The sequence below is a fragment of the Punica granatum genome, chromosome 7 (assembly GCF_007655135.1).
Source record: "Punica granatum isolate Tunisia-2019 chromosome 7, ASM765513v2, whole genome shotgun sequence".
NCBI classification, from domain to species: domain Eukaryota; kingdom Viridiplantae; phylum Streptophyta; class Magnoliopsida; order Myrtales; family Lythraceae; genus Punica; species Punica granatum.
This window is the reverse complement of record NC_045133.1, coordinates 16,680,806-16,697,215: the sequence shown is the minus strand read 5'-3', so window position 1 is coordinate 16,697,215 and position 16,410 is coordinate 16,680,806. Positions and strand designations below refer to the sequence as shown.

At 38.7% G+C, this 16,410-nt stretch overlaps 2 protein-coding genes across 2 annotated transcripts; both read right to left on the bottom strand.

The window, feature by feature from the left end:
* Positions 1-3,105: 3,105 nt before the first annotated feature.
* LOC116214435 (flavonol 4'-sulfotransferase-like) lies at positions 3,106-3,842 on the bottom strand. Its single transcript, XM_031549841.1, has 2 exons — positions 3,620-3,842; positions 3,106-3,500 (listed from the first exon to the last, which is right to left on the bottom strand). The coding sequence occupies exons 1-2, from the start codon at positions 3,840-3,842 to the stop codon at positions 3,106-3,108; spliced, it is 618 nt and encodes a 205-aa protein (XP_031405701.1).
* A 3,574-nt stretch (positions 3,843-7,416) lies between these two features.
* Positions 7,417-14,981, bottom strand: LOC116214946. Its single transcript, XM_031550470.1, has 14 exons — positions 14,538-14,981; positions 13,892-14,030; positions 12,855-13,074; positions 12,665-12,765; positions 12,244-12,365; positions 12,066-12,157; positions 11,802-11,907; positions 11,497-11,651; positions 10,963-11,090; positions 10,572-10,705; positions 10,018-10,115; positions 9,517-9,761; positions 8,032-8,416; positions 7,417-7,860 (listed from the first exon to the last, which is right to left on the bottom strand). The coding sequence occupies exons 1-14, from the start codon at positions 14,817-14,819 to the stop codon at positions 7,800-7,802; spliced, it is 2,268 nt and encodes a 755-aa protein (XP_031406330.1). The 5' UTR covers positions 14,820-14,981; the 3' UTR covers positions 7,417-7,799.
* Positions 14,982-16,410: the final 1,429 nt, after the last annotated feature.

Genomic DNA, 16,410 nt, shown 5'->3' with positions numbered 1-16,410 from the left:
ATTGGTTCAAACGATTCGGCCTTAGTCCTCTTAAACAAAGTCTCGAATTTGAATCTTGTGAATGGAGAAAATTAATGCTGTGAGAGTTTTATCCTTTAGTGGGTCGATCCCACTTAACTGGATTAGTCGATGTCCAATTGGACTTCCGAATACTAAAGTTAAGATGAAAAAAAAAAAAGCATCCAATAGATTGGAGGAAAACTTGAATGCTACTCCAAAAATCGTAGAAAAAAACATAGTGCCATTCCTACGTCCTCCTAAACACCAACACACACAAGAACATCACACTGGCATACAAAATCAACAAAATTACGCATGTAGACACAATCAACCGCTAATGGCCGTAAACAAAAGTGAGCGACGTTGCAAAGGTAGTGAGAGCAGGAGGAGGACGAAGATGACAAAGGAAGGCGAAACGTGAAAGCAAATGAAAGCATCTACAATGCAAGTGCCTCCTTTGGGTGCCAAAAGGACCTCATTGAGTTACACATCAAAAAGTAAGGCACCCATTCCATGGAAGCGCTCACCTCAAAAATGCCACTCCAGTGCAAGGCATCGACTTTGGGTATCCATGATGTTTTACACAATTTTTATATTAAATATATAAATGAATAAATATAATATTATGCAATATAAATAATTTATTTTAATTATAGAAAAATTAAATTAATTAATTAAAATTAATGAAAATAATTAAATGAGGCGGGTTTGGATTAGAGATCCCAAGAGATACCATCGAGTTGAGGCAGGCTTGGATTAGGGATTTTTGAAATTGGGGAATTCTCAGGAATTGAAATTTGGGAGCTTGAAGATTCGGGATTTCAGAAATTTGTATTTTTAGAGAAGTTGGAATTTTGCAGGTAATTGAGAAATTCGTCGAGATTGAATTGATTGGAGTAATATTAACTCGGAGGATTGTGGGAAGTATTTTGTTATGTGTTATAATATTTATAGGGTTTTAATGAATTAATTGAAAATTAAAAAAAAATATTCGTGACCAACGTCTAAAATAGCCGTTGCTTGACCATAATTAAAAAATAAATAAAAATCAGAGCAGGCAATGACGGGACAAGGGCCGCCCCGGTGCCATGCGGCCCAAGGCACTCCCACCCGGCACCGCGCTGGAGAATGAAAATGAGGAATTTAAAAAGAACAAAGACTAGAATTGGGCAATTAGCCGAAGTGCGGACTTGATGGCCTGGCCCATTTGGGCCCATAGGATTTGGGCTTTGAACTACAGGACGTGTGCATATGTATGGGCCTCTAGCCTATATATATGAATTAAAATTGATTTTTGCGTATAGCTATCTTATATCATGTGACATATATTAACTAATATACCTTGTAAGAAGTTAAAAGTTTTGCTAACAACTAAGAGTTCATGATTTTAATTCTATTTTAATATACAGAGGTTATGTATTATATCGAGCATCGCATTAATCACAATTATGATATTATCAATCGAAAAAATTTCAGCCTGCGGCATAGCGCATGCATTTTGCCCTAATTATCCATTAATTTTGAGCGAGCTTGAGATTTTTTTTTTTTGATAAGTAGATTAAGAATATTTACAGAGCTTGAGATGCTTTTGCATCATAATTATTAAGAAGTTAACGCTTATCCTATACCAACTAAGGGGGGAAAAAAGGTAGCAAACGCATCGAAGCACGGTCAGACGATTTAGTGAGCTGGATCACAGATGAACTTAGTAGTTTCCTCCATCATGACTATTTCGACACCATACACATGCTGTTTACATCTATTTTCTGCACTTCGTGGAGTTTGGGAGATAAGCACGTGATTGGGTGATAAAGTGACATGTGGGGCTGTTAATTAAGGCCCGATGCGGGAAGAGGCAGCTTGATTCGCTCCAGCCCAGACCCGGTTTATTTGGGACCCAGTTCCAGCAGAGGAAACCCAACGGCCCAATAGCGGCAGCCCGTTAGATGACTTTAGGCGGGAAATCGAGTTAGAGTCCGATTCGAGTGACCTGAATCCAAGTGGATCCGACCCGATAACCACGGCAATACCCACATTTGGACAGGATAAGGCAAGAGAGCTTGAGCGCGGAAATACACAGATTTGATTCCTATTAGGGTGGATCCGACCTCTAGACATGGGAATTGGCTTGATTTATGGGCTGGCTTTCCTTATCGATTCTTAGATTTGATTTTATTCATCCCAATAATTAAGATATATAATATGTGATTTCCGTATCACGTTACTAGATTTTTCATAGTTAAGATTATTTTCATCACTTGGTATGAAGGACGTTCTAGGGCCTATAAATACTGGAAGTGAAGACTTTCTAAAGATTCTTCGACAACATACTCAACACACATTTCTTATCTATCTTTACTTTTTAGTATCTTTTACATTTACCGCCATGTTTACACCCATTTTTCGCACTTCAGAGAATGAATGAGTCCAGATATATGTGTTATCGATCAATAGAGCCCTTGAAACACATAAAGTTTAATAGGAGAAATGGCCCACGAAGGCCAAAGCTTTGTCAAATTCATAAGCCCACCGCCAAGTCCAAAAACTTTTAGGTGGCAATTCGCAAATAGTGTAAAAAGCGTTTACCATAATAATGTATAAAATGATATCTTAAAAAATAAATGTATCCTCCTACTAAATAAAAATAAGTGCATCCAATTAAATACAGTTATTGATATTTTCTAGTTCAACCCAGAAATCGCTATTTTTATCTCAATATAATCACATGTTACTATACGAAACTCACTCCATTTTTTTCATTCCATTCCCGTGGACACCTAACAGTCTGATAATGCATCCTATATACAATTCTTCAACCAGACGAAGTGGATCGTCGACCAAAAGTGGGGCTTGCTTATACATGGCGAGTGCAAAAAAATTATTAATATTCCATTATGAGAAGTCTTGATTCATTCACTATTAAAGATAAAATTCAAGAGAACCTGTGACATTGCAGATAACACCATAACAACGTAGTGACATTGTAGATAACAGTAACACCATGACATTGTAAATATGGAATCGAGTTCATATATGGTAATAGTAGTGGCAAAGTTGATTCCAAGCGGCCTCCAGATTTATTTAGCTATTGTCCCTGGTTCATTGTCATATAGTCAACCCAGTACCCTTGAACTTTTCCTCGGTGATCTCGTCGAGACATCTCATCATATCCACCATAAGATAATTCTTCGCGTCTCCCACCTCGTCATTTCTAATGTAGAAATGGTTTGCAGGTCCTTCATGAAAGTTCCCTTTTTCGGGAACCTTGGCTTTGTTCATGCTCTCGAAGCTACACAGCTTGAGAATCTCGTGCACGATGCCTTTCTCCTCCTCTTCCACGGTGAACGGATGCCCCAAGAACTCGGCCAATCTCTTCACATGCGATATTGAATCTCTCTTCATGTCCTCATATCTTAGGAACAATACCTTGTCAGGATACTCTTGACTTGCTTTCCAATATCCTAAGATTAGATCCCAGAATGGTCCATAAGGAGACAGACCTTGGGAGAATGACTCAAATGCTTATGTAAGAGAAAATTCTGATAGTCGAGCTGCTTTCCTCATAATGTTGCATGATTCGACAACCACAAGCGCCCTGATGCCCGAAATGGAGACAGACCTTGGGAGAATGACTCAAATGCTTCTGTAAGAGAAAATTCTGACAGTCGAGCTGCTTTCCTCCTAATGTTGCACGATTCGACAACCACAAGCGCCCTGATGCCATTTCGGGCAACAAGGCATAGGGGGTGTGAGTGCACAACAAGCGAGGTGAGGGTAGGATCTCCGGGTCCCTGAAGGGGTTGTCCTAAACAGGTGCACGTCCAAGAAAGGCACGCACTCATGCACGCTAATTCTAAGTAATGGATGCCCCTTTATATCAGTATAAGTTGCTCTATTCAAATTCATCCAAAAAAAGTTGCTCTATTCATGATTGAGAAGATCAAGGCCTTGAGCAAAGTCATGCCACATTTTGGAGGAGTGGCAATGAAAGCATCGGTTGGTCAAGGTTTAAAGTGTTCGTGCAAGTACATCACTCCTTCAAGGCTGATTCCGGACTCAAACCAATAGCCTTGGTACATGTGCACATGTCCATCAACCATCCTTATGCCTTCAAAGGGTTGGGACTATGAGCTCTCTATATCTCTGGTAGGTTCTCTCCACATGTTCCTCATGTTCTTTGGACTTTGACACAAAACACTGGGTGGCTGTGATGAGTGGAGTTGCCATAATTTGGAGAAATATGAGAGTACATATAATCTTGTTTTTCAATATATAAGGAAGTTCGCCCGCTTATTGCTGGATAGAAAGTTAGGTATGAGATCTTACCGGGTAAAAAACATAAAGTTAGGTATGAGAGAAAAATGTGTAGTGGAATAGTGCATGCACTTGCCCATTAATCAAGACGTTGCATGCTCCATTATCGTGGTGGGACTATCTTTGCCCTTTAGTAGTTACTAGTATAGAAGCACGTGCATTGCTCCTAAAAGATATATGTAAGCACCTCATTCCAGCCCGAATTGAGTCTACTGTTTGGGGTGCACATCGAATCAAAAGGCGGATAAAGTACCTGGGGATTGCATATTAGAAGACAGACTTTCGAGAATAAACAAATAAGTTTTCGAGTACTAAGTACTTAATTTCAGACATTAGTGTCTTTTTTAAAAACGATACATGTGTAAATCCGAATTTCATCTAGTCAGGGCCAACGCGTGCCACAGTCGCACGGCTTGGGAATTCTATCTTCCCTAGGGCGTCGTGAATGACGAGTGCGTGAGAAGCAAGGAGTCACCCCTACCTATTTACGACCCAGAGGTCGATAGCCGGTAAGTTGCCTGAGTTTCGGGGTAAGGGATTGTCGCGCGGACGTGATTTTTAGGCCTCCGCAGCCGACTTCGGGATGTTCTGTTAGACACGTGGCCAAAGACCCAATCGGGATTGGAGTCACCACTACACCGTTTAGTTGGCCGGTGAGGCACCTACGTTACTAACCGCCAGTTTGCTGCAACGACAGCCAGTTCGCTGAAGGAGTCCTCCGTGGCTACAGCAACAGCCTCTTTCAGTGGAGACACCAAATGAGTTAACCTCATCCCATGGGTCCGAGGCTACTAGTGCAATGCAAGGAACCAACTCAGACGGATTTCCTATTGACGTGGAAACAAAGGGTGACCATAGAACAGGCAAATCAGCAGAATCAAGAAGATGTCAGTCAAGGGGGCACCGATCAGAACGGGGAGTTTGATTGGTCGAATGATTACACAGTAGAGGAGCTGTTCGATGTAAATGGGGCCGCATGGGCCCTCGGCAAGGCTGGACTTGAACGACCCTGTAATGACAACCAGTTCGCTGGAGGAGTCCTCCTCGGCCACATCAACAGCCTCTTCAGTGGAGACACCAAATGAGTCAACCTCATCCTATGGGTCCGAGGCTACGAGTGCAATGCAAGGAACCGACTTAGGTGGATTTCCTACTAAGGTGGAAACAAAGGGTGACCATCAAGAACCGGCAAATCAGCAGACTCGAGAAGATGTCAGTCAAGGGGGGCCGATCAGAACGGAGAGTTTGGTTGGTTGAATTATTACACAGTAGAGGAGCTGTTCAATGTAAACGAGCTGCTGCATGCTGGCACTGAAGAATGACCCCCGGTTCTCCGACAGTATTAAGCTAAATTAAAGGAAGTTTATAGATAGCTAGGAACCACAAGCCAAGAAAAATTATCTGTTTCTGATCCAGAATCCTTAAAATCTTTTTATAGTCGTTAAGATAAGGACATAGATAGCTAATGCTCGATGGCGTTACCATCTTCGTTTTTCATTTTATGCTGGCTGATGTTGATGAGATTTTGTTTATTGAATGATCGAAGGTTTAGAAGCAGGAGTTGTGATTTCTTTCTGGTGCAAAACTGGCGGTCTCTTTTATTGCTATCATGAATTCTGTGAATAAATTTTTTCTATTTATTTCGTCCAATTGAGGATGACAGTATAGTGTCAATGTAAAAAAATGTTCAACTGGGATCCGAGCCTGTTGGATCGATATGGCGCTCTCCTCCACCACTCCGGGCCCAAAATGGCTGACCTCTTCGAACAAAAGCATCTATTTTGGCTGTTTGGCTGTCTTGTTTGCAGCCTAACAGAGAAACAGACTTGATAGTCTGAGATGGAGTCTGGGGGAAAAAACAAAGGAAGTCGGTGCTGATTGAGAATTCCATGGACTAAACATAGTTGATTTGAATGAATTACTCGTAACAATACATAATTGTTAAAATAAGTGATGATTTCAGAATAAGTAGAAGTTTTGGGGTAATAATTTGAAACTAATAAAATTAAAATTAATGCTTAAAATAGAGAATAAACATAAGCAGTTTTTATAAGCACCTAATAATCTGTTAAAAAAAATCACATTTTCGACCGTTAAAATCAACCAAACCATGTCTTTGAAATTGTTTATCAAACACTGTTTCTGCTTAATAAAAATCAATAGAAAAAGCATTTATGCAACCGCCGTTGCACTTCCAAACGAGAATTAAGACGAATTTGCTTTAGGAGAGAGATATAATTATGGAAACAAATAATTTTCTTTTACACAGTGTATTTGTCAAGATTTTATTTTCTTGAAATTAGTCATGATTTCAAGGAGGAAAGTTAGGAAAGCAAATCTCTCCAAAAAAAAAGAAAATAGAAAAAAGAATCCAGTCGAAATTATCGGATTCGAAATCAGTTTACATGACCACACCATTCTTCTTATATCAGTCTTATGTTTATTTTTTTATTGAGTTAAACCCGGTTATTCGGTTTGGTTAATGAACCGATTTGTTAAGTTGGTTTAGTAATGGGTGACGCACCGCAATATCATTAAGATACTCGTCAAGACAAATAAGGACAACTCTACAATAGGTGGGTAAAAAATGCAAAAGCAGAATATGAACACCCATAGTACCAGCCCAAAAGCTAAAGATAATGGTGGACATGAGTAAAAGTTGAAAAAATTTCGGTTTCAAAAAGTTGAAACATTTAATGGATGAAATTTGTGTAGTACAGTGGTTAATTTTTAAGCATACATATATCATGGTAAAATGACCCTTGCCAGACAAGTAAAAATCTCGTAAAGGATTTAGCCATGAAAAGGCTGAACTGATTTCATTCCAAAGACAAACCAAAACCCGAGAAAACATCATTCTTTTCCAAAAGATTAATTCTTCTTTTGATAGAATTATTCTTAATTAAAACACGTGTTATTTCCTTTTATATCTTATTTCTTTTCATAGAATGAGTATTTCCTTTTATTTCAAGAAATATATTGAATCACGAGAACAGAAATCTTCCATTAAGCGGGTTAGAAACAAGTATGTTTGGATATTTTATCTTTGAAAAATCATAGTAAATCAATAGTAAAGAATTTCAGGACCAAGGACATGTCAAATTGAACCTAACTGGACGACCTTATGTTCGATTACCCAAATTAAGTGCCACTATATTCGCAATTCTCATCAATTCTCAATTCTCATCAAGGGTCATGTAGTCATCAGCATTCGCATAGAAACCTGAGTTCTTAATACAACTACATATATATATCGCAACAGACATCATGTAAGGTCGTCCCATCTTCACCTTGGATAAGGTCTCGTCCCGTCTTCGCCTTTCTAAGCACTTCACTTCCAAGAACAGCTTCTGTTTTCCCGCGTGAAAACGTATCAGAACTGCTCTTGGAGATACTCCATCAGTTAGTTGTAGTTTCCATATATGCAATCAATGGTGGGGAAATCTCCAGTCCAATGCATCAGAAGGAATAAGAACGTACTCAACTTATTCAGATTGTAAACCCAAATCTTGATTGGCTAATATCTTGTGCAGTGCATTGCGGCATCTGGGGGAAAAACGAACAACTGATATTAGATTTAGAACTTACAAGTAATACAGAGTGTCGAACTCTAGCTAATAAATTGGGAGAATTTCCAGCTTTCCCTTGGAACTTTGAAGCCCATGTCAATTTACCCCTACAGTCTTAAAAAATAGGATTTGTCACACAAAATCATACCTCCAAGGGAGATGGTCGAGAAACATTGAAGGACACACAACCATGTCCCTAAAGCTTTGTCGGTCGGCCACATAGACTCTGAAGCTCTCTGCAGTCTCCTGGGCCCCCCAGCCTCTCCACATGGGAATGAGGAAGTTGTTCTTCTTCGGGACTATGTGGATCACAAGACCGGGAATGAACAACTCGGCCGGGTCCTGGTCCGAGGAATTGTCAGGTTCTGGGACAGTTTCTAAGAATTCAGAGACAGGATCATCAAGCGAGTTTTCCACAGTGGAGTCATCAGGCTCAAGAGAACTCGTGATGTTGCAGCTATCAATATCAATGGCAGTACTTTTCGCGCCCGCCTCGTCCAAGAGAGGGGACACATTGTCCAATTCCTTTTTCCCTGCAAATATAAAGGTCAAATCTCTTTTAGCAAAACAGATTATTGAGAAATTAGAAGCACTGAGGGAAGCTGAAATCTCAAGGTTCCTTCACTTCATGAACTTACTGATCTTTTACTGAACCGGGAAATTGGACCTTGTGTTTTTAAAGAAAAAATTTACAATACTTTTTGAGATATGATGAATGAGCAAGCAACTGGACATCAAACCTATGATTGAACACTTGACTGTATGTGCTCATTAGTTCGATCCCCTATCCTTTATGAGTTTACAATTATAATACATAAATATTATCGTTACGGGGCTCCAGTTCTCATTTCCCACTCTGGGGAAGAGTTCTGACACAGAACTGAAGTTTAGAAGTTCTTAATTTCAGAAACCACGTTCATATGCCCTGTACAGGTATCCTACTTAGGTAGGCATCACCATCATCACCCTAAGCTTCAATTTGGGGAATGCCCCTTGTCAACATTTGTGTGACATGAATGAGACCAAGCTGTCGGTAATGCTGTCACTACACATCCAATTTAGGAACAACATTACTGACACCTCAACGCCTCGATTTGGAGGTAAATTCACCGCAGTCTAGGCCATAATTGGCTCAAAAAGGGGGGTCCTCAGTCTCAGCTGAGTTTGGCTATGTAGAGGTTGAATTGGACTTCATCGTGGGGACTAGAGGGTAACCAGAGAATAGCCTGAGACTCCTTATGCTGGTACGTTGGGTTGTGCTATATCAAAAAATTAAGCAACACTGGTATTTTGGACCTCTTGAAACAATGAAAAATGGAAGAACTTTAAATACATAATTATGGATAATCCTTATTCTCCCCCAAACCCAGACTGCACATAATGGAAATTCCATTGCTAGGAAAAGGCACTCCATTTCAGAACAAGAATTATCATTCCAATTTACCAAATGCATAAGAGACATCCTTGAGCAATTAGAGGACCAAATTAATCTCATCGGAAGTTGGAGAGCCCACTCCTACTTACTACCCAAGTTCGTGTACCATCTAGATTTTTATCCTAAACTAAAGACAAGCAGAAAAAATAAAGAATATTGATGATAAATTAGAAGCAAATGAGAATAAATCGATCTCACCACCCTCTTCATTCTTGTACTGCACAGGATGTGGGTTTTGGGTATATTCTCCAGCCTCAATAGGTTGAGGACCCTGAACCCTGTTACTAAGGTACTTGTTCAAGAACAGGAACTGATGGGCAAGTCTAAAGATCAAGGCATTGTCGGTTTTCTGATCTTGGGAGAGGGCCCTGAGAGCTGCCGCTCTGAGTCGGAGTACTGATCCAACTGAAAGGCGGGCAGAAAATTCATTGTCGTACACGATACTGCAAAAAGCTCAAACTATTAAAATAGATGCATGGAAGGATAAAAAAGGGGTAAATTACTCTAATTAACTCTCAGTAATTTATATGATAATACAAGGAAATCCTGAATTATGAAATAGTATTCTTGATTTCTAAATGAGCAGGTAAAATTCCTAATTTTGGCAACCAATAGGTTCAACCGGAATTTGATGACTTCTCGAATTATAAAGGCATCCGTGCAATTTTAATAAGAGCATTATTTTTTTCCCCTAATTACCTTGTGATAAATTCTGTACAAGAGTTTGCCACCGTCAGATCAACACAAGGAAGACTTCCATATGTATAGACATGAAGATTGGGGTATCTATGGTAAAGCTGTCAAAGAGAGTAAAATAAACAAGGGAGTTATACCTTTATTTAGTCACATATCAAGCAATGACTCAATGCTAATTTGCTTTTTGCCTTCCTATGGATATGATATTTTACAAAATTATAGACAGTCATTCCAGTCTGTATGACCTTTAAGGAATAACAGGAAAATAACATGGAAAAACAAGTTCATATGAAAACATCAAACTATATACAACAAGAGAAAATAATTTGACAGTAACTTGTTCACTGTCACTTGACCAGTCTCACTCCAAGGGGTGACATAATTTTTCTAAATATTAGAGAATTCCCCGATATAGAGAATGCAAACGGTTCACAAAATTTACATTAATTTAGAGCTGGAGATATCTCTATACTTAAGAAGAAAGTTCAAATGCTTTGCGTCCAATTATTTCCCCTAATAATAAATCAAATGAATCTGTGAAAAGGAAAAATTCATACTCGAATTCCAAGCATAGAAGCGATAGAACCTCCCAAAGAGTGGCCCACTATTCTGATACTGTAACCGTCACACTCGCATCCTGATCCCATCAATGAGGAGAGGAAACCTGTTTGTGTAGATTCTATATCCCCAGCTACCGCAAAAATTAAGACAGGAAAAGCAACCAGAAAGATTAGTCTCAATTCTTAATGGCTCTTTTGGTGCAACAAAAAATAGTAAGATTATAACGTGATCCCATTGCAAGCGCAAGGGTATTTATCACGACTTTTTTCCCATCTCTCTCTCTCTCTCTCTCTCTCTCTCTCTCTCTGTGCATGCGTAAGGCTCATAAAGTGACACAACTAGGAAATGGACTGAGTAAAAAAAAGAAAAAAGGGCTACTCTACTCACAATCATCTACGGGACTGCCATCAATCTGCAGGAAGAGATCCCGGACGGCTTCAACTATACCAGAGTGCCCGTAGTGAGGGAAAGACGACTCAATGTCTTGTCTTGCATTGAGTTTTACTTGATTGCTACTGCAGAAAAAGGGAAAAGAAAATTATCTCAGTTTGATCCTACAACATCATCGCGTAATACGAGAGCACTGTCTATTAATGTACTTTGAGATGAAGAATGATTGTTTTTGTCTTTCATTCTATCCTATAGTTACAAACCAAGAAACAAGGAGAAACAAATAAGATGGTAAACTCGAATACACAGGGAAGTTCATGCAAAGAAATGTCTTGCTTATCCATTCACGACTATACTTCATAAAAGAAGCAGAAAATGGGGCAAAATTGCTCAAAAACACCAACAGACGAGCATGGAATGTTGGAAACGGCTTAAAGCCATTCAGAAACAGGGACAGAGAACAGGTATGTGTGTGTGTGTGTGTGAGAGAGAGAGAGAGAGAGAGGGAGGGAGGGAGGGAGGGAGACATGCTTTATCAACCCATCTAAGTCTTCACTAGAAAGGGGGCATTCTTTGCATAAGCCATCAGTCAGGAGATCTTCCGGGGTCTCAGTTCCACGCACCGCAATAACAACCGTTTGAAGATCGTGCAAGACGACGATAAAATATGCAGCTTCACATCTTCTCTAAAATAGAAAAGGAAACTAGGTATTCATGGCAAATAAATATTCCTTCGAAATGAATCTAAGGAAAAACATAAAAGGACTGAAAATATTTCTAATATAAAAGCAGATCAGAAAATAATATTTCAAAAACAGAAAGGGCCCTAAGATGACCTGAGAAACACGCCCTTTACGAAGAGCATCTGGGGCCAAGTGCAAGTACTTCAGAAAAGCTGCTGCATGGCCACGCCACCAATTGTCACCTTTCAGTTTCGGCCTCCTGAAAAGATGAAGCCAGAAAATTAAGAACAAATGCAGCAAGATAATCAATTTTAGAAATAGAAACAAGCTCCATAAAGAATTGAAAAAGGCACTTAACAAATAACTACGTCGGAAAAATAAATTTCATCAAGCACCATAATCCTATGAAATAACAACCTGTTTCGAGACCACGGCGTCAAGATCCCCTGCCTATAAGCCCAAGCACATGGAAATGAGAAGGGATTCCTTCCAACATCAAGCAAAGGACCCTACAAAATGAATCATTTAAGATTTGAAAATGTCCAATCATATAAAGAAACAGAGATAACTTTCACAAAATTGCAAAACAAAGTACCGTATATGCGGCTTCAGCAAATCGGTGAAGGGAAGCAGCCTCCTCCATCTGTCCTCTAGGTGCTGCTCCAAGACCTTCATCACTCTTTGGTGAATTAACATGCCTCTGAAATAAAGCTAGACCTGAGCATAGTACAGATTTTAGGTATTGATAAATATAAGGGAAGAACCTTGATGTGGCAAATTTCAATTTTAACAAGAATCAGAAGTCGCTGAGAATTTAGCTTGGTGGTTTAAGGATGCTAACACGTGCCTATATACCTCAAACCTAGTTCGACTCCCTATGCGTACCTTTTATATGCTAGGCCACACGCTTGGGCTTTTTCAAAAGAAATTATCTATTATACCATGCCCATGAATAATTTCGGTACAAAACATAACTGTGTAACTAATTAATAGAGCAAACTACCCAGATTACAAACCTGTCAAAAGTTCCAAGTGACCAGTGCCTGATGCGCGATAGGCAACTAGATCACCCAGCACCTGGGCAACAGAATAAACCTCATCCTCCTCCGAAGCACTCCTGGACAAATTTGCAGGCCAATAAGCAACTCAGGAGTTTTCTGAATGCAATCCAATATAAATAAAAGTGATGATTATTATTTAGCCTACAAGTATTTGGATCGTCCAAGACAGCACAAGGCCTCGCGCATGCCAAGATCAAATACCTCCCTATAGTGGGCCTTCCATGCTTTGTCTTCAGTCACATAAAACGACCTCCATCTCAGAACATCAGACCCAGCGAAGCACTGAATAATCGCAATAACACATACCATTATCACAAACACAGCCAGCATGTTCTTCTCCCATCTGCTATCTCTTGACACTACCCCTGCATCCAAATAATAGTCGAGAAAATGAGGAAACTTGCTCCGCGATAAAGTAACTAATGGTGCGTTTGGATTCAGAGTTAAAGTAACTTTGATTTTGATTTTGATTGTGGAAAAGGACAAATGAGATGTGATTATAAATTTGACTTGGGAAACGTGTGTTTTTGTTATGTAGTGTGTTGAATTAAAGTTAAAAGTTAAAATAGGAATCCAAACAGGGCATTAAAAATTTTCTTAAACAAACAAATTCAACTTGATTAAGAACCACAGTGAACAAAGAGGAATGGTCATATCTCTCGTGTTCAACTGCCCAATTCTCATGGGTCAATGTGGTAGGTGAAATGGTCTTTCAGAACTGGCCCAAACTTACATAAATCCATGAACTTGCAAGGTCTTCATAAGCTCAAGCATAGGCTCACAAAAATGCCATATAAAAAGTAAAATAAATTATGCTCGACCATTAGAATACATGCATTACAAATGTAAGGTCCAAACTTTGCACCTTAGGACCACTTACTGTAGAGTACTTCTGCAATCCTTGTAATTTGTGTCCATTTCTAATGCTGCCTTTTTTCTTTCCTCCTTCCTACATGTTTTTTTCACTAGCAAACAAAAGATACCACGAGGACCAATCTAATGATGCTGTCAATAGTCTCAGCCAGATCAAACAGAGACTACCTATTGCAGAGATAGTCACAGGCCTAAATTACTGCAACCAAACAATTGCTCATCATTGCAAGAATATGCACCAAAAGGCAAAAGGTCAAAACACCGGGAGTTCCAGAAAATGGAAGACTTGAACTAGGGAGACATTTTTACCTAAAAGACATTCATTGGCAGTTTCTTGGTGGGAAGCAGATCTATACATGTGCACCAAAAGGTAAATGGCTCCAACAAACTGCAGCACCGTAATAATTGTCGCAAAACGCGTCCACCAGATCCACTTCTTATACCTTACCTGCTCAACAAACAAGGAAAAAGAATTACCTTAATATGTGTGGTCTTCCAGTGCAGAAGTAAACATTCAAGAAGGAAAAGCATAAGCTCCGGAAAGTTAAATTTGTATGAAGACTAGTAACTGCAAATATGCTAGAGGAGCCCAGTTGAGAAAACATGATCTCCAACTATATCATATGTGCGATGCTTATTAAGAAATCTTGAAATGTTTTGCATCACACAGCCCATGAGAGCATACTCGAGCCTAACTGGACCGAAGTAATTCATGCAACAGAACGAAATATCGAGACATGGATCAACATGGCAACAGTACATCGGAAATGAGCTACAATTAATTTTACCCAATTCAAAGAAATGGGGGCACCGCACCGATATGATTTCGAACCCACAAGACCGCTCAAGCAGACGAGAATGCCAGAAAAATCAACAAACAAACCCGACAAGAAATAGGCATTCATCAATGGCAGAGTATCAAGAAGAGCATTGGAAAGGGTCAGGTCGAAATTACCCGCCTCTCGATGCGGACGGCCGTGTCCACGACGGAGCTCTCGGGAGACCCGAGGATGTTCTGGGCGGTGGCCTCCTGAGCGATAGCCGTGTTGACCATCGCGGCAATCCGGACAGCCGAGGCCAGCGTGACGGCCGCAAAGGGCAGGGCGTTGTGGTGGCCGCAGGAGTTGAAATCGACGATGAGCAGCGAGGCGCCGAGGATCAGGACCACCGCGTTGGAGATACCCAACACGATGGTGGAGCCCCGGAGGTTGTCCAAACTCCGGTGGACAACCCACATTGCCGGCTGCTCTTGAAATCTAGATGATCGGCGGCAACGGGGGCTGTTCTTTGTTCTTGTCTTGCTGGCGAGCTGTTTTGGCTCTGTTCGTTTTCCCTGATCATACCATTTGCTAAGAGAGAGACAGAGAGGGAAAAGGAAAGAGGCTAGAAAACTAGATGAAAGGGAGTCATCTGCATGTAGTATTTGTCAAATTTATGCATAAAAAATTTAAAAAAAAAAATTCCAACCATGACAAGGATAATTTTTTATCTTAAACATTATTAAGATTCATATAGGGGTACGTTGTGTTGTACGTTAAAACTTAACCACATACACAAATTGGCGAATCCTGAAATTCTAAAAAAGTTTATATACGAGAAAAAGTAAAAAGTTGAAGAACTGACCTCCAAATATCCAAATGTGGACTTATTAATATAAACTCGCGTGCATACAAAAAATTGGGAAATTATAGTGGTAGCAATTATCACGGTTTATGCGTTGTACTTCCACTATTTATAGTAAATCATACAAAATACAATATAGATAGTACATCATATCTACTATAAAAAAATATGATAAGATTTTCTTTTTGAAAACAAATATATAATACTATACTTCATATCTAAGAAAATATGATATAATTTTTTTTTGAAAAGCAAATACGATGTTACGTGATATGTTTTATGTGGATCTTTTCCTAAAATCTTTTATCTTATCTTATACAATTATTTGAGTGAAAGTTCAATTTTATATGTACCACCTTATTTTTAGGATGTGTTTGAAAAGTCAAAAGTAACCCTTTTTTCTAGTATAAATAATTTTAAAAACCCAAAAAAATGAGAAAAAGTTATGACAGGTTATATAAATTTATATCTATATATGTTTTAAAAGATAAAATATTCATTTTTTTAAAAAAGGTTAAAAACTCGAAAAGATAATGATGGGTCTCAAAAATATATATTTATGTGTTTTAAAAATAAAAATAAATTAAGAATCTCAAAAAACCAAGAAATATTGATCGATCGAGCAAATCAATATTTATATATCTTAAAATAAAAAATCAAAATTATTTTTTCAAAATCTAGAAAATAATGAAAGGTCCCACAGATTAATATCTATATCTATATGTTTTTAAAATTAAAAAATTTTCTTTTAGAAAAACTCAAAAAATCGAGAAAATTTCATTAAATAACAAAGTGTTTCGAGCCTATCTGACTAGGCTCACCATGATCTTACTTTCAAATACACACACACATATATAAATACATGACGCATAGGTGTGCTACGGATAGGCTGCCATAATCTTTAAAAATCTCTAAAGAATTATAATTAATTTTTTATGATTTTTTTAATGTGTGTGCAACTTGTTTGTATTAATTAATGAACTTAATTAAAAATTAAAAAGAAAAAATTGTGAAATGGAATTAAATTAGAAGTTAATGAAATTAATAAGAACTAATTCACTAGGACTTTAAGAACCCGAGTAGGGGAGAGAAAGGGGGAGAGGGAGAGAAAATGGAGGAAAAATTGAGAAAATTAAGGGAACAATAGTTATTTAATAGTCAAAGGGTATACGATTGAATTTTATAAGAAATTAATGCTCTATCTC

Coding starts and splice junctions, on each gene's coding strand:
- LOC116214435 (XM_031549841.1), bottom strand. CDS start 3,842: ATGAGTGCGTGCCTTTCTTGGACGTGCACCTGTTTAGGACAACCCCTT. Junction 3,501..3,619: donor ATTTGAGTCATTCTCCCAAG/GTCTGTCTCCAT, acceptor CATTCTCCCAAG/GTCTGTCTCCTTATGGACCA.
- LOC116214946 (XM_031550470.1), bottom strand. CDS start 14,819: ATGTGGGTTGTCCACCGGAGTTTGGACAACCTCCGGGGCTCCACCATC. Junction 14,031..14,537: donor CCGTCCGCATCGAGAGGCGG/GTAATTTCGACC, acceptor TTTGTTGAGCAG/GTAAGGTATAAGAAGTGGAT. Junction 12,766..12,854: donor CTTGGACGATCCAAATACTT/GTAGGCTAAATA, acceptor AAATTTGTCCAG/GAGTGCTTCGGAGGAGGATG.